At 45.0% G+C, this 24,928-nt stretch overlaps 1 protein-coding gene across 1 annotated transcript; it reads left to right on the top strand.

Moving 5' to 3' along the window:
* Positions 1 to 558: 558 nt before the first annotated feature.
* Positions 559 to 24,880, top strand: SPMIP3 (sperm microtubule inner protein 3). The gene is given in 4 exon segments (XM_064383475.1): positions 559 to 614; positions 7,492 to 7,587; positions 12,108 to 12,280; positions 24,762 to 24,880. Coding segments are annotated over 4 exon segments (444 nt in total).
* Positions 24,881 to 24,928: the final 48 nt, after the last annotated feature.

Below are 24,928 nucleotides of genomic sequence, written 5' to 3' on the forward strand. Positions count from 1 at the left end.
AATGTTTTTTACCTTTGCTTTTTAAAGAAAAACATATCTAGCCGGATGTGGTGGCTCAGGCCTGTAATCCCAGCACTTTGGGAGGCCAAGGCAGGTGGATCATAAGGTCAGGAGTTCGAGACCAGCCTGGCCAACATGGTAAAACCCCGTCTCTACTAAAAATACAAAAATTAGCTTGGTGTGGTGCCGTGCACCTGTCATCCCAGCTACTTGGGAGGCTGAGGCAGGAGAGTCGCTTGGACCCAGGAGGCAGAGGTTACAATAAGCAGAGATCACGCCACTGTATTCTGGGCGACAGAGTGAAACTCCTTCTCAAAAAAGAAAAGCAAAGCACATCTGTGTGCATTTGCCTTATGCTTGCCATTTCCTTTTGCTCCTTTGCTAACCTTGTATTTCAGTCCCTAAATAGTCTATACCCATAGTTTTTCTACTATGTCAAGTTTTTTACTGATTTCTTTCAAGATGGACTTTGTGATACTAGAGGGCTCACCCATGGAACTATGTGAAAACTGGCAATATGATCCTTTTTCCATTTTTTTTTTCAGATTCCCATCCATCATGACTGCCATCTGACTACGAGAATTTATTGAGCGTTGTCAAGCGATCCCACCAAGGTATTATTCTTCCAGATGCACAGCCTCAACGCTGTGGCCAGGCAGCCAGGTCCCTGGGGAGTTAATATCACACATCCTGCTTTCAGTGGTTGAGAGACCACTGCCAAGGAGGTCTAGGGAAGCTCTTTGGGTGTTCCCTGTTGAGCATGTCTATGCAAACCTACCAGCAAAAGTCAGAGGAAGCTGAGAGGCCGAAGAAAGAGGCTGACAAATCCAGCTTCTTACAAAGAAATATTTAACAGGGAATTAGGACCAGAAGCTACGTATGTGTCTCGGGTGGCAGTGAGATGAGATGGTGGATGTCTGCGCCATTATGCCTGAGAGCCAGGGCTTAGATCCCCGAGGTAAAGGGTGATGCAGAAGCAATGTGTGGGACAACTGAAGTATTATAACACCAATGCTGTTTGGCTGAAGTGCAGAACTTACAGTAAGTACCTGCTCTGACACCAGAAACTATAGAGAAACTGGAAATCTTAGAGGCCTGGGGTGATACGGTTTGGCTGTGTTTCCACCTAAATCTCATCTTGAATTGTAGCTCCCATAATTCCCACGTGTCATGGGAAGGATCTGGTGGGAGGAAATTGAATCATGGCGGGGTGGGTTTTTCCCATGCTGTTCTCGTGACAGTGAATAAGTCTCACGAGATCTGACGGTTTCATAAGTGGGAGCTCCCCTGAACAAGCTCTCTTGCCTGCTGCCATATAAAACATGCCTTTGATCCTCCTTTGCCTACTGCTGTGATCGTGAGGCCTCCCCAGCCATGTGGAACTGTGAGTCCGTTAAACCTCTTTTTCTTTATAAATTACCCAGTGTCAAGTACTTCTTTATAGCAGTATGAAAATGGGCTAAGACAAGGGATTAATCAGAAGCCAACATGGTGAATTAGCATCCAACATAGGGTTGCTTTCACCTCTATGTTGGGTTTAGGGAAAGTTGTAAGAAAAAGAAACCTCACACTTATTGCAGAATCCAAGCAAACAGGCAACTCCAAATTCCTAAAAGATCAGAAGGATATTGGTTTTTGCTTGGGAAGGGCTTTAGCGAGAAGTCTGAGGGACCCAAGCCCGCATTTGGGATTGGACCGTTTATTCTGATTGGGGCAAAACAAATTGCTCCTGTACTTCTACGCAATGGGAGCTGACAGCACAGATGGAAATTAAGGAGCAGTTTCACTCTTTCTTCAAGGGCATCTATGGCACAAGAATAACAAGCCTTAGATATGTTTCGTTTTGCTAAATGCGATATCAGATGACAAACTGTACATCCTAATTCCACCCTCTCTTCACCACCTGCTATGGAGTCTGCAGAAGCAGAGAAGCTAAAAACTCATGACAGCAACTTCACACTGCGATTTTAGGGGTCAGCCTCTTGTAGCCCCCTTGGCTTCGTGGCTTTGAGCAAGCCTCATGTTTATTTTATTTTATTTTATTTTTACTTACGTATTAGAGACAAGGTCTCACTCTGTTGCCCAGGCTGGAGTGAAGTGATGGGATCATAGCTTGGTCCAACTTCAAACTCCTGGATTTAACTGATCTTCCTGCTGCCTTAGTCTCCTGAGGAGCTGGGACTACAAGCTGCCTGCTCATTTTTAAATTTTTTGTAGAGACCAGGTCTCGCTATGTTACCCAGTCTGTCTGGAACTCCTGGCCTCAAGCAGTCCTCTCACTGGTCTTCAAAGTGCTGGGATTACAGGTGTGAGCTACAACACCCAGCCTCATGTTTAGTTTAATATTGAGCTATTTTAGCCATGTTTGGTCAAAAAAGAGAAGTCCTTTTACTTCCAGAAACTACAGAAGGAGTGAATGGATGATGTGTCCTTTTTGAGTACAACTTAAGAATTTTCTTTTAAGGCTGGGTGCGGTGGCTTATGCCTGTAATCCCAGAACTTTGGGAGGCCAAGGCGGGTGGATCAATTGAGGTCAGGAGTTCAAGACCAGCCTGGCCAACATGGTGAAACTCTATCTCTACTAAAAATACAAAAATTAGCTGGGCATGGTGGCATGCACCTGTAATCCCAGCTACTCAGGAAGCTAAGGCAGGAGGATCACTTGAGCCCAGGAGGCAGAGGCTGCAGTGAGCCGAGATCCCACCGCTGCACTCCAGCCTGGGCAACAGAGCAAGACTCTGTCTCAAAAAAAAAATCATCACACATATTATGGGTGGCAGAATGCGACATGGAGCTTAGAAAACTGGATTTGAGTCACAGTGCTGGCATGTACTTGTTTAAATGGACTTTACTATTTAAAAAGTCCACTTAACCTTTCTGAGACTTGGCCTATTCTTATACAGCAGAGAGTTAATCATGTTTACCTTGCAAGGTGACCATGAGGATGAAGTGAGATCATTTCTGTGAAAATACTCTGTAGAGCATGAGGCCCAGTAGGGCTATAACCCGGAAGAGCACAGTCATAGGAACATAAGCTACCTGGGACTGTGGGATCAGGCTCTGGAGGGATGGACACCCCTGGCCTCTGCTATGCGTATTGAATTTTGACTGGGGCTAAACTAGATCCTGCTCCAGTTATAGTCACCCTCCCAGGGGACAGGTTTGCTCTCATGTGAACTGAACACCTCACGTCAAAGAGCCAAGCCATCAGGGACTGGAAATAATGCACAGTGCCTGCACCCGCCCAGTGAGAAGGAAAGGGCTTTCTACAGCCAGGGCAACAGAATCACTCTGAGCAGAACCCTGAGTTGGGCGGGGCTCCACAGCCACGTGCTTTCACAATCATTCTCTGAGGCCGGGAGATGCACAGTCTCTGGCCTGGCTAGCCTTTCCCCTTCGGAGGTAAAAACTCTCTTCTCCACCCAGCCAGCCCTCCGTCCACACACATTTCCTTACACACGCCTTCCCATGTTCTCTTCACCCCTCCCAAAACCTGCCAAGAGACACTTCCAAAGGGCAAAGTCAGGGAGTATTAATTACTTGGGGCTGGTGTACGGATTCTTTATCCTCAAATCAGCTTTTACTGACAGCTTCTAAGGAGCAGTGCTGAGTTTACTCACCCATATTCAGCAGCCTTTGTATGCATGCCATGGTCAAAACCCAGCCCACCCCCAACAGTCTAGCAACTATAGAAACCACTGTCCCTAGGCCAGGTGCAGTGGCTCACACCTGTAATCCCAACACTTTGGGAGGCAGAGCCATGTGGATCACCAAGGTCAGGAGTCCGAGACCAGCCTGGCCAACATGGTGAACCCCTGTCTGTACTAAAAATACAAAACGTAACTGGGCGTGGTGGCGCACCTGTAATCCCAGCTACTGGGAGGCTAAGGCAGGAGAATCGCTTGAACCCGGGAGGCAGAGGTTGTAGTGAGCCGAGATCGCGCCATTGCACTCCAGCCTGGAGCAGAAGAGCAAGACTTCATTTCAAAAAAAAAAAAAAAAACAAACAAATAAAGAAAGAAACCAGTCCTTTAGGAACTCCAGTGGATTCTTAAACTGTAAAGGGGCCCCAGGGCCACCTTTGCTAATATTCTGAGGTGGTGCTTCAGAAAATGACTAAGTGCCCAAGAAAGTGATATGTCCCACACCCCTGCATTCAGAAATGTCATTTGTTCCCTTTATTGTGCCAATTTCTCTCTCTTCTTATGACTTAATCCCCCGTTGTTATTTACCATTCAGGGCTCAGTCATGTTATCCCAGCCACTGGGCAAGCCCAGACAGCCTGTGATTTTTCTGCAAATCAGACCTCCCGGACGTCCTCTTTGCACAGACAGAAACAGAACTCGCCCAGCTCAGCGCTTGCCTTTCATACTAGACAGGCCCACTCTGATCCCAATTTATACACTTCAGTCAGATCCCAATTCTGTCCAAGTCTTGGCCGCTATAATTTCCTTTGCCTGGAGTCTCTTCCCTGTCCCCTTTGCTCGTCCAAATCCTACATACTCCTCCCTCTTCTGTGTCCCATAGACCCTTTATTCAGATCACAATTTCAGTATGTGACAAGCTTTTTGGGGACAAGTTCTGCTTCTTAGTCAGCTTTGTCTCTGCAGAGCCTGGCATAGCGCAGGGTATTTTGTGTGCATTCGATAAAGGTTGGTTCAGTTGAACCGAAGGCATAGTTTCAGTTTCTATCCATCATCTAATACATGTTTAGTGAGATACTTTCTGCAAAACTATGTGCTGCTTTCTACTGACTCTGATTTTGTTTTTTGTTGTTTTTTTTTTTTGAGACAGAGTCTCACTCTGTCATTGGGCTGGAGTGCAGTGGAGTGATCTTAACTCACTGCAACTTACGTCTTGGGTTCAAGCAATTCTCCTGCCTCAGCCTCCTGAGTAGCTGGGATTACAGGCACATGCCACCACACCTGGCTAATTTTTTGTATTTTTAGTAGAGACAGAGTTTCAATGTGTTAGCCAGGATGGTTTCAATCTCCTGATCTCGTGATCTGCCCACCTCAGCTTCCCAAAGTGCTGGGATTACAGGCATGAGCCACTGTGCCTGGCCCCCGACTGAATTTTTATGGCATCTACTGACTGCTCAGAATCTGTGGGAGGTCCAAAAAGATCCCACATGTCGAGACATCACAAACTCAATAAAGTCATCTTCCCAATGATGGCGACTTGCTGTGTCCCCTCTCTTGGGGACAGGCAGTCCGTTCAGCTTTGTCCTGGACTCTTCCCTCTCTTTCACCCCCCATCCTGTCTCCTAAAACATCCTCAACCAGCCCCATCCTCTCCATCCACATTTCCATCATATCAGAGCTTCGTCATGTCCCACATAAAGCACTACAATCACTTCCTAAACAGTCTTTCTGCTTTTAGTCAGGTGGTCTTCCAGATCAGCCTGGGCAACATAGTGAGACCCTGTCTTTAAAAAAAAAAATTGTTTTCCACATTGCCATCAGAAAAGATCTTTCTACATCATGTCATGAATCTTGTTAAAAATCTCACAAAGTAGACTGGGCAACATACATTAGCCATATGCCTGGCATACATATAGATGCCCGTATTCTCTCCCAGCCACTAAGAGGCTGAGACAGGAGGATCTCTTGAGCCCAGGAGTTAGAGGCTGCAGTGAGCTATGATCTCACTACTGCACTACAGCCTGGGCAACAGAGTGAGACTCTATCTTCAAAAGCAAACAAAACACCAGACCTCACCGAGTCCCTAAGCCCTCCATCAGTAGTTCTCAAACTTTCAGATTCAATGCCCCTTTTTAAATAACACATACTTTGTAATATCTCTGCTATTCTTCTGAAATAAAATTTGTAAACAATATAAATCAACTACATATAAATTAAAAAGTATTAGGTTGGTGCAAAAGTAATTGCAGTTTTTCCATTGAACGTAATGTCCATTGAAAGTAATGGCAAAAACCACAATTACTTTTGCACCAACCTATCTCATTACAGTTGTGTAACTATAATATAAAAGGAAAAGCAATGTACTATAAAATGAGATGTATTTCTGGCCAGGCGCAGTGGCTCACACCTGTAATCCTAGCACTTTGGGAGGCCAAGGCAGGCAGATCACTTGAGGCCAGGAGTTAGAGACCATCCTGGCCAACATGGCAAAACCCCATCTCTACTAAAAATACAAAAATTAGCCAGGCGTGGTGGCAGGCACCTGCAATCCCAGCTACTCGGGAGGCTGAGGCAGCAAAATCGCTTGAACTCAGGAGGCAGAGGTTGCAGTGAGCCAAGATCGGGCCACTACACTCCAGCCTGGGCAACAGTGAGACTCCGTCTCAAAATGAATAAATAAAATAAAGTGAGATGTATTTGAAAGCGTAAAATCTGAGCACCATTCCCCTCCAGCCCGGTCTCTCCCGGCCCCTTCGTATTTCACTTGTTCCGCCCTCTCTCACATTCACCCCACAGAAGTGCTGTCGCCGTCTCCACGTGCTAGCTCACACTGGCGCTCCCAAAAATCCTCAGCCTCCAGCCTCGAGACAGGGCTGAGTCTCCCTCCCAGGCTCACAGGCGCCCGCTGCTTTGCGATCGCTGTGCTGCTTCACGTTTCGTCTTTACAGACTTACTTGTCACAGTTTTTTAAAAAATGAAATTTTGTAAACATCAAAAATAGAAAAAAAAACAGTATAATGAGTCCCCCTTACCAATTCCCATATTTCTTTTATTACTATTATTATATATTTTTCCAGACAGAGCCCTCCATTTACTGATTCCCACGTTTCTCTTTTTCTTTTTTTGAGACAGAGTCTCGCATTGTTACCCAGGCTGGAGTGCAATGGCACAATCTCGGCTCACTGCAACCTCCGCCTCCAGAGTTCAAGTGATTCTCCTGGCTCAGCCTCCCCAGTAGCTAGGATTAAGGCATGTGCCACCCCATCCAGCTAACTTTTTGTATTTTTAATAGAGACGGAGTTTCACCATGTTGGCCAGGTTGGTCTTGGACTCCTGACCCCAAGTGGTCCGCCCACCTCAGCCTCCCAAGGTGCTGTGATTACAGGTGTGAGCCACCGTGCCCAGCCCGATTCCCACATTTCAACTGTTATGAACATTTGCCCCACTGGTTTTATTTATTTAATTTATTTTTTATTGTTTTTCTTTTCATTTAATTTTATTTTATTCCAGAAATATGCTTGCCCACCCACTGGTTTTATATATCCACTTATTTCTTTTTTTCCTAATATTTTGAACCTGATATCTGATATGTTCAATATTTCCTTATGAATCCTGAACATAAATAACATTTTATTACAGATGTGGGAGGTTGTGGTGGGAGGAGGGAGGCCTGCAAGGACCATAAACTTGCATGAAAAAAACTCTTATCAAGAAATTCCATGGGTTTTAGGGGCTCAGTGCCAGGAACTGGGGACAAAGACCAAATATGTTTTGTATTATCCACAGCTGACATTCTCCTGGAATGAACTCATGGTAAGAATGGCTTTCTTCTCACTTTCTGCTCTAGTATATTCATTGCTCACCAAGGAAGAGACCTGCAAGGCTATTGCCCTGGGCAGCTGGCAAGACTCCATTGTGATGATAGTGCAGAGAAACCTCCCAGGTGAGACACCCTCCTCAATCTCAATTTCCAAAAATGTTGCTCAAGTTACAATGATAAAAAGAGGTGGGTGGAAGATACACAACTCCTCATAATATTGATAATAGCAAAAATAGGTATTATTTAATGGATAGAAGAGGTTTGAAAGGAAATATATCAAATTGTTAATTTTTTTTAATGAGTGGTGAGATTATTCTTATTTTATATTTTATTTTTAATTTTTTTGAGACAAGGTCTCACACTATCGCCCAGGCTGGAGTGCAGTGGCACGATCTTGGCTCGCTACAACCTCCATCTCCCAGTTCGAGCAATTCTCCTGCCTCAGCCTTGCAAGTAGCTGAGACTACAGGCGCATGCCATCACACCCAGCTATTATTTTTGTATTTTTAGTAGAGACGGGGTTTCACCATGTTGGCCAGGCTGGTCTCAAACTCCTGGCCTCAAGTGATCTGCCCACCTGGCCTCCCAAAGTGCTGGGATTACAGGTGTGAGCCACCTCACCCAGCTTATGCTTTATTTTTAAATATTTCTCTCTATTTTCTAGAGTTTCTCTAATGAGCATATATTACTTCTACAAGTAGCAATAAATACAGCATTTTATTAACTCATCAAAGACATTTAAGAAACACCAAGAGCGTTTTAACTTAATCAAGTAACTTAAATTTTAGGAACTCAGTGCCAGGAACTGGGAACAAGTTTCCCAGTTTCTTTCTCAGTCAAATTATGAATTTAGCCTAAATGGTTTCTGCTTTTCTAGGTATGACTTTATTTGAAAACCATAGGCACTTTGACCTCATTTTCTAGTTAGAAAGGGCTGGAAACCACAGGGGTTAAAAGCAGCAAGTAGAATAAGTTAAGAAGTATTTGACTTTGGGCAATTTTCATTTCTTCTCCAAGTATCAGTTGCCTTATCTATTAAATAAAATAACTGGTGTAACATTTCAGAACATCGTAAGCACTCAACATACGATTGCTATCATTGGATTCAACGTCTAGTACATACTGCACGTTTCTCTGAATTGACTGTGACATAGCCGGCTCCCGGTAATCATCCATGCAAGGAGAAGGGGGCCATGGCCTGTGTGGCTTAAAACAGCAGAGTCTAAATGTAATCGATGATCAAACATGAAGTAGCTTTACGGGCCATTCTGGTTTAATTAGATGAATGAAATGTAGCTCAGAGAAGTGACATGTCTGGCCTGAGGTCACCCAGTTAGTCGGTATAAAAGTTGGGCTTGAAGGGCTGGGCGTGGTGACTCACGCCTGTAATCCCAGCACTTTGGGAGGCTGAGGTGGGCAGATCATGTGGTCAGGAGTTCCAGACCAGCCTGGCCAACATGGTGAAACTCGTCTCTACTAAAAATACAAAAATCATCCAGCCATGGTGGGGTGCACCTGTAATCCCAGCTTCTCAGAAGGCTGAGGCAGGAGAATTGCTTGAACCTAGGAGGCAGAGGTTGCAGTGAGCCGAGATGGTGCCACTGCACGCCAGCCTGGGCAAGAGAGTGAGACTCTGTCTTAAAAAAAAAAAAAAAAAAAAAAGTTGGGCTTGCATCTATTTTCGTTTTCTGGTTCCCAGTTCAAAACTCTTTGTTCTAACTCAAATCCATACTGTATTAAACTATTAGGGCCATGTTTTCTGCCAGAGGATAGACAGGAAATGACAGAACCCCACTGCCAGAGCTGCTCATGGGCCAACGCCACAGAACACCCGCCATGTTGTGTGAACTCTGACAATCACCCTCCTCCACTTACCACCGCCCCCTCTGCCCAGCACCCAAATATCAATCCGACTGGAGGACGGCTCAGTTAAAGGGAACTTTGACTCTGACGAGACTTGCGCCTGCCCGAGATTAGCCTTAAGTGGCAAACTCAACGCAGATGTCAGTCTATGAGCTCATCAAGCTTCTAGTTAAGAACAAGACGAAAAAAGAAGACAAGCAAAACGAAACAAAAACTAGGAAACAATGACATCGTCAGGACCAGACCTAAGCTCAGCTATTGTAGTCATGGTGTAACTTGATAGGTACGTGTAATGGCTTGCCTTCCCCAGATACATTCCTCCACCGACTTGATGTCCTTCAGTAGTAGAGTCCTTCGTTTGAATGAAAGTCTTGTCTTCAGAAGGGCATTGATATATTACATGAAAAGGGAGAATATTCTGGTGCTAGAGAAACACCCAGTCAAAGGTAGAGGCATGCTGGCAGTCCAGCAGAGGTCATCTGGGAATAGTCACCAGGGCCTGGTTCAGCAGTCAGAGCCATCAGTGACACAGAAGTTACTAGACTGGTAGTGATGGTCACACAGAATCCAAACTCACAAGAAACTGATGCATTCCCCAGACCATTAATGTTTGATTGACAGTGGGAGAAATTCTTTTGTAGGAAAAGGAGTATGCTCACCCATCATTTAAGACATCTGCTTTACAGGGTCAGCTACCTGTTAAGCATGAAATCAGCACAAGTAGGGGTGGGTGGGTATTCTCGAAGATCCTTTAGGCCTATCCATACAGAGCACCCTTCCAATCATCCAGCATCTCTCCCCGTTCAGTACCCCACGAGCTTGGCTGGATTCTTGGTCTTGCTTTTTCTGAACATCAGGCAGAGCCACTCCATTTCTGCTAACACACTCTTTCTTAAAGAAGTCACGTCACAATCAAGGTTACCGAATCAGGCAAGCACAACTGATGGGTAAGCAGTCTTAGTCACCTCTTTAAGTGTGATTAGTTCACAGCGATATACTCACATAAGGATACTCACCCCAATTAGATTTAGATGTTCCTAAATCGCAGCCAACACTTAATATTTTTCACATCAACAGCAACTCATCTCATCTATTTTATAGTTTAAAAACATAAAGGTTTATGAGAACATTCAGAAAACATTCGCAATAAAAAATGAAATGATTGAAAATTATCCACAATATCATCCCCTAGAGATAATCATGCAGAATCATCCAAACTAGGATGGGATGGGTGTTTCAAAACCTTTTTATTTTTGGTAACAGCTGCATTGAGATAATTCACACACCACACAATTCATCCATTTGATTCAATTGAAATGAATTTAATTTAATTCAATTCAGTGCATAATTCAATTGAAAACTCTGTTTAAACCTAATAACGTATTGTGGACTTTTTTCCATTTCAAAAATTATAATCCTACAACATCCTTTTTTTTTTTTTTTTAGACAGAGTCTTGCTTTGTCACCCAGGCTGGAGTGACAAATATGTCAGCTCACTGCAACCACCACCTCATGGGTTCAAGCGATTCTCCTGCCTCAGCCTCCCAAGTAGCTGGGATTACAGGCTTCCACCACCACGCCTAGCTAACTTTCGTATTTTCAGTAGAGATGGGTTTCACTATGTTGGCCAGGCTGGTTTTGAACCCCTGACCTCAGGTGATCCGCCAGTCTCGGCCTCCCAAAGCGCTGGGATTACAGGTGTGAGCCACCGCGCCCAGCTGTACAGCATCACTTTTGATGGTGGCATGGCATTCCCACATATTTCTGTGTCATCGTCTAAATAATTTCCTATTTTTTTACATGACAGTTGTCCCCACTCTTTTATTATCATCAAAACACTTTGACAAGCATTCCTAGAGCTAAGTCTTCGTTGACATCTAATTGCCAGGACAAAATGTGTGCACATTTTCAAGGTTTTAATATGTATCACCAGAGTTGTGCCAGTGAAAGTATGCTGCCACGAGCGCCATTTTGCCATTACATCTTGCTGGTTGCTTGCTTTTCTTTCCCAAGGGATGTCTATCTGAGTAGGGTCCAGGAAGGTTATAACTGATTTCAGGTCCGTCAGACCCCAACAGGCACACAGTGGTTAGTCTAACCCTAACCAGATAACCAGATGTACCGGATTCTTTTTTTTTTTTTGTCTTTGAGACAGGGTCTTGTTCTGTTACCCAGGCTTGATCTTAGCTCACCGTAACCTCTGCCTCCTGGGCTCAAGGGATCCTCCCACCTAAGCCTCTCTAGTAGCTAGGACCACAGGTGCATGCCACCATACCCAGCTAATTTTTGTATTATTTTGTAGAGACAGGGTTTTGCCATGTTGCCCAGGCTGGCCTCGAACTCCTGAGTTCAAGCAATCTGCCCCCCTCAGCCTCCAAAAATGCTGGGATTACAGATGTGAGCCACCACACCAGCCCTGCATTGGTTCCTTAAAGCAACCAAACATCCACAGAACAGTTAGACAGGGAAAGGGCACCGGGACCTCTGGAGTGTGGGAAGTGGCTACACATGGGTGGATGTAGCGGACGGTGTGATGCACATCACCTCCTAGGACCTGTGATTGGAGAGGAGGAGGGAGGCTAAAGGGAAGAGCAGGAGCAGAAGTCCCTGAACTGTCTCCTGACGCTTTGCCAGAGCTGGTCTTCGAGCTGTGGGAGTCCTGTCAATACTCTTGTCAGCCCCACGGCCACTCCAGAGAATGGATTTCAGCTGATGAGAAAATGGACTGCTTTTTTCTACCAGGTTTTCAGCAAACTGTTACTGTTTCTGTTTCCGTTTAGACTGCTCATAGACTTGACAATTCCACCCAAGAGAAAATATCACTATCAGCCTCAATTAGACCAACAAAAACTCATTCGCTATATTTGTTTTCGAAGACAGTCAAAGCCTGCTGAACCATGGTATAAAGAAACCACTTACCAAAGAGACTATTCTCTGCCGTTTCATGAGATTGGTAAGTCAGGCCAACTGCTCTTAACTCCCTGAGATTAACCTTGCCTGGGCCACAGATCAGCATCTCGCGTGGGCTTGCTGTCTCAGGGAGCCTGTTTGGGACCAGTCGAGTTGGGGGCGTGGATATGTGAGTATGTTTCTGGGAGCAGGAAGAATTTAGAGGGCCTCCCAAGGTTCCTCCCTACATAGCTCCCTGCAGGGGAGACTTCAGGGATGGAAATGCATATATCCTTATTAAGACACAGCCTCAAGTCTGACTACTCTTTTTTTTTTTTTTCGAGACAGGGTCTCACTATGTTGCCCAGGCTGGTCTTGAACTCCTGGCCTCAAGCGATCCTCCCACCTCAGCTTCTCAAAGTGCTGGGATTACAGGTGTGAGCCACCACGCCTGGTTGACCCCTCTTCACTGACCCCTTGTCACATGACAAAATCATTATTGTGCCTAAACATACTTTAGGGAACTTTTCTTATTCCTGATTTCAAACTTTATGACAATGATTTGACATTCGGAGGCACATTTCAGAAATTCTAAGTTCCGCTTGTAATGTTTGATGCTGCAGCATGTAAAAAAATACCGAAAGAGACTGAGTCTCCCTGACGTATAGGACCTTGGGGGAGGACATGCAGACACCAATTTAAACATTGCTTGTGTTCCTGCTGTCATTAGTGCTCTGAATTTTAGTTCTTGGGATGAATTACTTCATTGACAGATTTTTTTTTTTTTTTTTTTTTTTTAAGACGGAGTCTCACTCTGTCACCCAGGCTGGAGTGCAGTGGTGCCATCTGGGCCTACTGCAACCTCCACCTTCTGGGTTCAAGCAATTCTCCTGCCTCAGCCTCCCAAGTAGCTGGGACTATAGGCGCACACCACCATGCCAGGCTAATTTTCGTATTTTTAGTAGAGACGGAGGTCTTACCATGTTGGCCAGGCTGGTCTTGAACTCCTGACCTGAAGTGATCTGCCCACCTTGGCTTCCCAAAGTACTGGGATTACAGGCGTGAGCCACTGCGCCCGGCCGACAGACTTTTTAAATGAATAAACCTCAATATTTTGGAGGCTGTTACACAGTGGTAGGCACATATTTAGTCCTCAAAGTAGCTCCTTGAGGTAAAGTGCTACTATTTTCCCAATTTTACAGTAGGAAAAGCCAAGTCAGAAACAGTTTATTAACTAGCCCCAGGTCACACAGCTAGGAGGTAGGAAAGCAGAATTCAGACCCAGGTCATTTCACCCCAAGCTGTGTTTGACTCTGAAGCTACACAGCCTCTGTCACAGCTGAGTGTCACCTGTACTACTATTTATTTAATAGTTTTCTTTAAAGGGAGTCACTCTCTTTTTACTTAAAATATGGAATGCCAGAGGAGATGGCCTGGGCTGGGACCCAGGGAACAGCAAATGCAGCAATCAGGAAGAGCAGGATTGGGCAGGAGAGGTGGATCTTGGGGCAGTTGAGCCAGGGATAGGGGTGGCAATAGATGAAGCCGCGATGGAGCCAGAGGTTGACAGCAAGGCTTTGGGATGAGAGGCTTCAAGCAGGGCAAAGCTGGGTTCTGGAGGCTCAGAGAAGATTGGAGCCTGACTGCGGGGGGGAACTGCGGGACTGGGGAGGAGGTTGGGGCTGAGGTCAAGGTCACTGGGAAAGCAGGTGCTGGGAGGGAGTGCAGAGTGGTAGGGTTGCAGCCCCAGGGGACCTTGGGAGGTCTGTGGTGATGGAAGCCAGGGATTAGCGGGACATGGGTTAGGGCTGGAGGAAGGATGAGGCTTAGAGAAGTAGAAGCTGCTGGGAGTTTAGGAGGGACCAAAAAGAGGACGTGGTCAGAAAACATCAGTGGGGTTCCCGTCCTACAGGACTGGCTGAGCTCTGTCCCTTCAAGACCAACTGGGAGTCTGAAATCTGTTTCCTTTGTGTGAGGAAATCCAGGTGGGCCTCTGGTTCCAAAGTGACCCTCAATAGGACCTTCTTTGCAACTCCTCTGCTATGAGGAGGTCTCATAGACAGACAGACAGACAGACAGACAGACAGACAGACAGACGCAAACGGTGTTCTCCCTTGCTTAGTTTAGAAGACAATTCCTAATTCTTTCCAAACCTATGGAGCTAAATAAATTTTAGCAGAGCAATGAAATATTTACCATCTACTATGTATTGTGCCAGTTCATACAAATTCCATCCAGCCAATGATTTTGGTCCTTTGGGAACTCACAATCCAACTGGGAAAATGAGGCTTGAGGACTAAATACCAAGTAGACGAGCAGGAGTTGAAAGATGAGGCTGGGTGTGGTGGCTTATGCCTGTAATCCCAGCTCTTTGGGAGGCTGAGGCAGGTGGATCACCTGAGGTCAGGAGTTCAAGACCAGCCTGGTCAACATGGCAAAAGCCCATTTCTCCTAAAAATACAAAAATTAGCTGGATGTGGTAGCACGTGCCTGTAATTCCAGCTACCTGGGAGGCTGAGGCCGGAGAATCCCTTGAACCCAGGAGGCAGAGGTTGCAGTGAGCTGAGATTATGTCACTGCACTCCAGCCTAGGCAACAAGAGCAAAACTCCTTCTCAAAAAAAAAAAATTAGCCGGGCGTGGTGGCACATGCCTGTAATCCCAACTACCCGGGATGCTAAGGCAGGAGAATCGCTTGAACCCAGGAGGTGGAGGGTGCAGTGAGCCGAGATCGTGTTACTGCACTCCAGCCTGGGCAACAGAGCGAGACTGCATCTCAAAAAAAAAAAAAAGTGAGATCACTGGGGCCTAGAACAGCCAGGAGGGCAGGGTGCAGGAATGGGGACCGGAGCTGGGCCTTGATGGGCCAGGTGTGCACAGTGGAGAACAAACAAGGACAGCAGAGATGGGTCCCTGCAGCTAGGGACCGTGCGTAGGATGGTGAGGCATGCTCGCGTGTGGAGAGGACACCAGAGGGAAGTGCTGGACTGACTGGGCGGAGTAGAAGGGGCGAGTGAAAAGTAACATGCGGATTGGCAGAGCAGTAGGAGAGAGTCCCAGAACAGAAGAGCAGCCGAAAGCATTTGGGAAGTCAAATTTGGACAACCAGAGCCATTGTAGGATCGTAGTCAAGGGAGTGACCCTGTCGGCCTTAGAGGGTATTAGTCTGTCAGTTCTGCTCAGGATGGGTGGGACAAGACATCTTCGGGTGAGAAGAGCAGCTCACTGTTGCAGTGACGCAGTGTGAGCAGCGTGAAGGAGTGGACAGGACCCGGGCGTCACAATACCGCAGGCCTGGCGCGTTCTAGCTACGTGGTGTTGGGTAACGTCCTTGGCTTTTCTGAACCTTTTTGCTCCTCTGTAACATGAAGAATCAAAGTCTACCTTTTAGGATCGCTGTTAGGATTTAAGAATGCCTGCCATGTGCCTGGAACCGTGCCAGGTGACATACTCACACACACGTACGTGTACACGCTTGTCGTTGTGAGTGGTAACAGTCCCTGTGAACTGGGTAGTATCATTATTGTTAGCTCCATTTAGCAGAAGAGGAAACTGAGGCTTTGAGACTTTAAAAAGTCTACTCAAGCTAGTAGCTTGTAAGTCATCAGTCCAGCCCAAGCCAAGACATGTTACCCTCCAAAGCCCATGCTTTTCAACTGAACTAGGGAAGTTTCAGGGGAAATGGAAAGAAGACGCATATGGCAGAGCGTTTGGAGTGAAAAGGACAGAGCATGGCCGGGCGTGCTGGCTCGCACTGTAACCCCAGGACTCTGGGAGGCCAAGGCGAGCAGATCATGAGGTCAGGAGTTCAAGACCAACCTGGCCAACATAATGAAACTCTGTCTTTACTAAAAATACAAAAATTAGCTGGGCATGGTGGCATGTGCCTGTAATCACAGCTACTTGGGAGGGTGAGGCAGGAGAATTGCTTGAACTGGAACTCGGAAGGCAGAGGTTGCAGTGAGCCAAGATCGTGCCACTGTACTCCAGCCTGGGTTACAGAGCAAGACTACATCTCCAAAAAAAAAGGAAAGAAAAAGGACAGTGCTAATAGAAAAAGCACAGGTAAAAAATGAAAGACAACTCTGTAACCTCTCATTTTTGCAAAATTGTTGATGCCTCTGATAGAAATAATGGATTTAGGCAGAAGACATGTAGTCAAGTTGGGATCTAGGCACAATTAAAAATATGGTACCAGAAAGTGGTGCAGCCTGGACACCGTAAGAGGAGAAACAGCTTCAGATAGTCCCTTTTCAGTGAGGCTTGCAGCCGGACCAATTCTAAAGATGATTTATGTTTATATATTCATTCTTCGTTTATTGAATTGTTGCTGGAATGTCTGTTTGTTATCTATTGCTGAGTAACAAATCATTCCAAAATGTAGTGCCCAGAAACATCAATGCTGGGTTATTTTGTAATGTCCTCATGGTTTCTGTGGTAGGAATTTGAGAACTGCTCAGTTGGACATTCTGGCTCAGGGTCTCTCAAGGTTTCGGTCAGATGATGGTGGGGGCTGCAGTCTTGCCTGAAGGCTTGACTGGGGCTGGAGGATCCACCTCCAAGGGGGCTCACACACATGGTTGCTGAGCTGGTGCTCACTGTTGGCTGGAGACCTCAGTGCCTTTCCATGCGGGTCTCTCCATGGGGCTGCTTGAGTGTCCTGAGAGCATGGCAGTTAGCTTCCCTTAGACAGGTCAATCTGAGACCACGGTGGAAACCGCAATGTTTTTTATGACCCAGGCTCAAAAGTCGCACACTGTCACTTCTTGGCCAGGCACAGTGGCTCATGCCTGTAATCCCAGCACTTTGGGAGGCCAAGGTGGACAGTTTACCTGAGATTAGGAGTTCAAGACCAGCCTGGCCAACACGGTGTAACTCCGTCTCTATTAAAATAAAAAAACTAGCCAGACATGGTGGCAAATGACTGTAATCCCAGCTACTCAGGAGGCTGAGGCAGGAGAATCACTTGAACCCAGGAGATGGAGGTTGCAGTGAGTTGAGATCGTGTCACTGCACTCCAGCCTGGGTGACAGAGCAGGACTCTGTCTCAAAAAACAAAAGTCACACATTGTCACTTCTGATGTATCCTATTAGTCAGATACAGCCAGCTCTAAAGCGGTGTGTAGAGGATTACACAAGGAATGAATACCAGGGGGCAAGAGTCATTGGGGTCCACGCTGGAAGCTGGTGACCCCAGTGTGATTTAGTTGTTTATTGAGTACCTACTATAAACCATACACTGCTATCTCTGAGTACAGTGACCGGGGAAGACAAGATACCTGCTTCCACAAAGCTGACATTCTGGTGGGGGATACGGAGCATAGCCAAGTGCATTTTTTTTTTCAAATCATAGATTGTGGTAGTGCTATACGGGAATAAGCAGGGAAAGGAGGATAGCTAAAGGAAGTGACTTTAAATAGGGCAGTCAGGGAAAATGTCTATGCAATTTTAGCTGAGCCCTGAAAAATAAGAATGAGTCATATAAAGAGCATTTCAGGCAAAAGTAACAGTAACTGTGAACGCCTGGAAGCTGGGAAGGGCTTGGCATATTTGAGGAACAGAAAGGAGACCAGTGTTGCTTGGTGGGTAACGAGTGACAGTGACAGTGATCAAGCAACTGGATTTTATTCTAAGAGCAATGGTAAGACATTGAAGAATTTTTAACAGAAGGATGACATCCCATATTTTATTTATTTATTTTTCTTTTTGAGATGGAGTCTCGCTGTGTCACCCAGGCTGGAGTGCAGTGGCGTGATCTCGGCTCACTGTACCCTCCACCTCCCGGGTTCAAGGGATTCTTCTGCCTCAGCCTCCTGAGTAGCTGGGACTACAGGCGCGTGCCACCATGCCAGGCTAATTTTTTGTATTTTTAGTAGAGATGGGGTTTCACGGTGTTAGCCAGGATGGTCTAACCTGACCTCGTGATGTGCCCACCTCGGCCTCCCAAAGTGCTGGGATTACAGGCGTGAGCCACTGTGCCCGGCGACTTATTATATTTTCAAGGCATTATTTGTATTACTCTGGCTGCTGTGAGGACACTGTTTGGAAGGGAAAATGGAGGGGAAAGTTTCTGAGGCAGACCACTGAGAAACAGTTTAGTAGGTTAGACCAGAGATGATGGTGGCTGGGACCAGCAGGGAACATAAGGAAAAATAAATGGATTCCAGAGATATTTTGGGGGTGGCATCAATTGGACTTGGTGATATATATATATATATATATATATATTTTTTTTTTTTTTTTTTTTTTTTTTTTTTTGAGACGGAGTTTCGCTCTTGTTACCCAGGCTGGAGTGCAATGGTGCGATCTCGGCTCACTGCAACCTCCACCTCCTGGGTTCAGGCAATTCTCCTGCCTCAGCCTCCTGAGTAGCTGGGATTACAGGCATGCGCCACCATGCCCAGGTAATTTTTTGTATTTTTAGTAGAGACGGGGTTTCACCATGTTGACCAGGATGGTCTCGATCTCTTGACCTCATGATCCACCAGCCTCGGCCTCCCAAAGTGCTGGGATTATAGGCGTGAGCCACCGCGCCCGGCCCATTGGTGATATATTTGATGCCACAAACGTTTTCACTCATCCACACTTACCCCTTCAGTAAATAATTTGAGAGCCTATTCAAGTCCCAGTCAATGTGCCAGGTTTTAGGAATACCACGTGAGGCAAAAATAGACAGAAGATTTCTATGCCCTATAATCATGAGTGGGCGCAGTGGCTCACACTGTAATCCCAGCACTTTGGGAGGCCAAGGTGGGAGGATCGCTTGAGGACAGGAGTTTGAGACCAGCTTGGGTGACACAGCGAGAACCCATTTCTACAAAAGAAATTTAAAAATTAACTGGATGTGGTGCTGCCTGTGGTCCCAGCTACTCAGAAGGCTGAGTCAGGAGGACTGCTTGAGCCCAGGAGTTTGGGGCCACAGTGAGCTGTGACTGTGCTACTGTACTCCAGCTGGGGCAACATAGCAAGATCCCAACTCTAAAAAATAAATAACCATAAAAGTCTACTTGCCTTAAATGCTATGAAGCAGAGTCTTTATGGTGGTAGAGGAGCCTATAAGAAGTCACAGAAAGTTTCCTTTAGGAAATGATGAGCTGAGAGCTGAAGGATAAGCTAAAAATTAACTGGGCAAAGAGTAGGCAGACCGGTACACAGAGAGTACAGCATATGCAAAGGCCCTGTGGCAGGAAGGAGCACGACGCATTTGAGGAACTAAAAAAAATAAGAGTGTGCTGGAGCACAGAAATCAGGAGGGATCTCGGAGCAGGATGTGGCTGAAGAGATGGCAAGACCAGAGTAAGAAAGACTTTACAGGCCATATTCAGGTCTTGGCCTCTAGTCTGAGACTAAAGGAAAACTGCTGAAAAGTTTTAAGGAGGGCAGGAGTAATGATCACAATTTCATTTTGTGAGGGATGAAAGACTACAAATTGGGTTCAGCGTATACTGATTGGGGGCTGGGTGCACCAGAATCTCACAAATCACCACTAAAGAACTTACCACGTAACCAAACACCATCTGGTCCCCCCAAAACTTAGGGAAATCAAAAAGTTTTTAAAAATCATTTTGAAAATGTTACTCTAACTGTGGAGAAGAAAAAGAGGAGCAGGATGGGGACAGCATGGGGCAAAGATTGGATGTGGAGAGTCAGGAGACAATCGCGGTGGTTAGGTTAAAGATTTTTTCTTTTTTTGAGACAGGCTCTCACTCCCATTGGCCAGGCTGGAGAGCAGCGGTGCAAGTTCGGCTCGTCGCAGCCTTGACAGCCCAGGCTGGAGTGATCCTCCCACCTCAGGCCCCCAATCTCTGAGACTACAGGCATGTGCCACCACACCCAGCTAATTTTTGTATTTTTTGTAGATACAGGGTCTCACTATGTTGCCCAGGCTGGTCTCGAACTTCTGGACTCAAGCAAAACACCCGCCTCAGCCTCCCAAAGTGCTGGGATTATAGGAGTGAGCCACCGCACCCAGCCAGGTTAAAGATTCTTAATTTTGGCTACATTCCTCAGAGTTTTAAAAAATCTGGACACCCAGGCTATACCTAATACCAGTTAAATCAGGGTTTCTGGATGCCAGGTGGCAAGGTGGCGGTCCCAGGCATCAGTAGTTTTTAAAACTCCCCAGATAATTCCATAGTGCAGCCAAGTTTGAGAACCAGTGATTTAGGCAACAGATGACGGGTGTCAGCAGTAGATTTAGATACATTTGACAGATGCTTAGGGGGCAATAATTGTAGAAACAGCCATAGGCAGGCAAAGGGCTGGTCTGCAAGAGGCTTGAAAGGATTCCTTGGGGAAGAGTTTTTCACAGAATAAGAGAAAGAATATTAAATTGTTTATCAAAGTATAGGCTATTATCCTAACCATTTGGCCAGTGTTTCATCAGATTCTCAGGGCAGAAGATATGTCTGGATGAGTAAGGATGTGCATTTCATGTTCAGTTCTCTGAGGTGTCTGATTAAATATAGACCATGATAGATCATGGCTATTGCTTAAGAAATTCTTCCTTAGTTAAAATTATTTCTTGGCACATATAATTTCACTGATTTCCTTAGGAAGCATTTGTTGGGCGTTGACTATGTGCAAGACACAGTGCAGGATACGGAGAAGGCTCTGTTCCGAGAGAATGCATAGCCTGGGAGGCCGAGATGGACCCTCCGAAGAAAGTGACCTCTGTATTACTCACCCCGGTGCCAACTAATGCAAATAACTCATTTTTCCAAGATAAAATATGTGTCTTTACCAACAGCATGGTCCTTAGGCTCGCTAACTCTCAATATTCTCATCTGCAAAAAGGATAAAAATAGTACCTACCTAATAGAATTGAAATATCCATATAAAGAATTTAAGCAGCCGGGTGCGGTGGCTCATGCCTGTAATCCCAGCACTTTGGGAGGCCAAGGCAGGTGGATCACGAGGTCAGGAGATCCAGACCATCCAGGCCAACATGGTGAAACCTGTATCTACTAAAAATACAAAAATCAGCTGGGTGTGGTGGCGCATGTCTGTAATCCCAGCTACTCGGGAGGCTGAGGCAGGAGAATCACTTGAACTCGGGAGGTACAGATTGCAAGTGAGCTGAGATCACACCACTGCACTCCAGCCTGGTGACAGAGTGAGACTCTGCCTCAAAAAAAAAAAAGCTGCCCTGTCGGACTGGAAAAAAAAAAAAATTTAAGCATTGTGCCTGTATGTAATATTACTATACCTTCAAAACTGTTAGTTTCTGTTAGTATTATTGATCAAGAATAAATATATGCCATAATAAATATCTGTAAAAGACTAATACAATTAAGTTCTAAAATCAGTGCACAAGGTAAAAATCACACATGATCAAAGTTATCCTTGAAAAATCTCTTAGACTGGCCAGGGGCAGTGGCTCACACCTTAATCCTAGCACTTTGGGAAGCTGAGGTGGGTAGATCACTTGAGGTCAGAAGTTTGAGACCAGCCTGGCCAACATGGTGAAACCCCATCTCTACCGAAACACACACACACACACACATTAGCCAGGCATGGTGCCTCATGCCTATAGTCCCAGCTACTCTGGAGGCTGAGGCAGGAGAATTGTTTGAACCCCAGGAAGAGGGGGTTGCAGTGAACCAAGATTGCACTTCTGCACTCCAGCCTGGGTGACAGAGTGAAGGAAGCTCCATCTCAAAAAACAAACAAACAAACAAAATTTCTTGATTGTTAAAGAGTGATTATACTAAATCATCAAAGTATTTGGAATGCCTGGAATTCTCAGCAAGGAGATTAAAGTTTCTCTGTGTTTATCAACTAATTCTTCATATTATTTTTCAACCATGACTTTCAAAGGAGTCACCACCACAAATCCACACAAACAATAATTACATTTTGTCAGATGCTAAGGAAATCCAAAAAATCAATTCACACTTTCTTTCCATAGCATCCCTGATCTGTGTAGCACGTTCAGGGTTGATAACACCCACTGTTCTCACATTTACTGTTGAGTTCACCTGGTTAAATTGTGTATGATTCAACCCCATTGTACATCCTACAAGGATCACAAGGAGTTGCTGAGTGGAATTCCTCACACTTATAAACTACTTTATTTCCAGAACACAGCATACTTAGAGATGAGATGGACCTCAGAAGAAAGTTACCCTTGTATTATGTACCCTGGTGCCAAATAATTCAAATAACTCATTTTTCCAAGATAAAATACATGTCTTTACCAACAGCATGGTCCTTAGGCTCTCTGACTCTCAATATTCTCAACTGCAAAAAGGATAAAAATGAGTGGCCGGGTGCGCTGCTCATGCCTGTAATCCCAGAACTTGGGGGCTGAGGCGTTGCTGTCTGACTCCAGAGCGAACCTTGGAAAGTCATGTCGTTGCTAACCAGACAGAATCACACTTGATTCAATTTAAAATCCTCAAAGATTTCATTTCTAGTCATACTCCTTGGGTTAGTGAAATGTTGTCCATTCTTAATATCCAGAAATGTTTATTTCTTGAGATACTCCTGAAGCATTAAGGAAGGTGGACTAGAACAGTGAAAGATTGATGATTTTGGAGTCTGTTCTGTGTTAAATGTGGACTGTACCTCTTATAAGCTATGTATACTTGGGCAAATTAATCTTTTTGAGATGGCAATATCAGTGTACCACTGAGAATTACTCTGGTACATTGTAACAAAAATTTATTATATTATTAGGACCCTCCTAGCACTTTAGGAGGCCAAGGTGGGCAGATCACTTGAGGTCAGGAGTTCCAGACTAGTCTGGCCAACATGGCAAAACCCCATCTCTATTAAAAATACAAAAATTAGCCAGGGGTGGTGGTGGTGGGCACCTGTAATCCCAGCTACTTGGCTGAGGCAGGAGAATCTCTTGAACCCAGAAGGCAGAGGTTGCAGTGAGCCGAGATGGCACCACTGCACTCCAGCCTGGGTGACAGAGTAAGACTCCGTCTCAAAAAAAAAAAAAAAAAGTTTTGTTACAATGCTATTGAAACACTAGTCTTTGGTTCCTTGAGCAATAATTGTATTAAAGTCCTCTTTGAATCTTTATCTTTATATTTAGATAAACAAAACTGTTAATGATTATAGATTAGAGGTTATAAAATACGAAGGAACACCAATAGGTATGAATTTAGGGATGGCAGGATGGTGGGTGGATAAGACATGTGAACTCTCAAGTAAGACCGGTACATTTTGAGTTCTGCCTCTGCCATTTCCTGGCTGTGTGGCCCTGGGCAATGTACTTGTCACTCTGTTGTTTCTGATAGCAAAGGGGATGGTGAAATGGACTCCCAGTTGAAGAAAGATAAGGTTTAAAGTGTGTTCTTTGGCTGTTGTCTGGAGGTTGGATGACAGCAGGAGTCTAAGCAAGCTGAAGGGATATCAGTGTTTCAGGTGAGCCCAGGTGGCTTGGGCGGGGGCGTGGCAGTGGGAGTGGGAGAGATAGAGAGTGATAATTAATTGGATTTGGCTGGTGAGACAGTGGTCAAGGGTGACTCCTAGGTTTCTGGTTTGTGTTATTGTAAGAAGAATGAATGAACTTCATTGATTTCTTTTCCTTTTTTTTTTGTTTTTTTTTTGAGACAAAGTTTTGTTCTTGTTGCCCAGGCTAGAGTGCAATGGCGCAACCTTGGCTCACTGCAACCTCCACCTCCCGGGTTCAAGCAATTGTCCTGCCTCAACCTCCTGAGTAGCTGGGATTACAGGAGCCTGCCACCATGCCTGACTAATTTTGTATTTTTAGTAGAGATGGGGCTTCACCATGTTGGCCAAGCTGGTCTTGAACTCCTGACCTCAAATGATCCCCCTGCCTCGGCCTCCCAAAGTGCTGGGATTACAAGCTTGAGCCACCATGTCAGGCCTATTTTCTATTTATTGTGATACCTATCATACCTGCCAAAAACATTTTCTATATATTCAATTTAAAGAGTAATAATAAAAATACTTATTTATCCCTTAGGTCAGTTGTGAAAAATAATTGACTAGTATACCTAAAGCCTTTGGGGCCACCATCTTTCTCCCCAGACGCACCCTCTGTCCTGAATTCGTGTTCATCTTGCCTTTGCTATTGACTGTTTTTACTACACATGTATCTATTCCTAAATAATATAGTGATTGATTTTGTTTGGTTTTGAATTTGGTTTATTCTGTTTGGGGTTCACTGAACTTTTTCAATCCAAAGGTTTGGATTGAAAGGTTTATAGTCAATACAATTTTAAAAAACAAAGAAACCTCTAAAAAGAGAAAAAAAGAATTTAGGGATGGCAACAAGTGCAGTGTGATACAAAACGGTGCACTGATAATGTAAGACTGAAAAGGTTTGAGGATACAGAATGAGATGTCAAAATGCAAACGTATGTGATTTGTTTCAGCCTCTTAATCAGAGACTGAACCAAAAAATCGACCTTTTGACTGAGTCCTTTTCCAACATTTTAAATGCATTCATTTGTCTTAAACCCTGTAAGTTATTTTGTTATTGTGCACAATTGCTAAAAGGACAGTGTGTTAAAAATTTGGAGTGAGTAGTCTTTAAATAAATCCTTAATTTGTTTTCAATTCCAGATTGGAACCAGAAATTAGCCACAGTTTCGCTGAATCCTCGACCACTGAATTCACTGCCAGAGCTCTACTGTTGTGAAGAGAGAAGCGGCTTTGAAAGAAATGCTTCTAAACTAAAATAACCATGACATTCGAACAAAATAACGTCTGGCATTCTTAGGTGACTCTTT

This window comes from Aotus nancymaae, unplaced genomic scaffold, assembly GCF_030222135.1.
Source record: "Aotus nancymaae isolate 86718 unplaced genomic scaffold, 86718_ANA_hifiasm-v0.15.2.pri h1tg000032l_0, whole genome shotgun sequence".
Lineage (NCBI taxonomy): Eukaryota > Metazoa > Chordata > Mammalia > Primates > Aotidae > Aotus > Aotus nancymaae.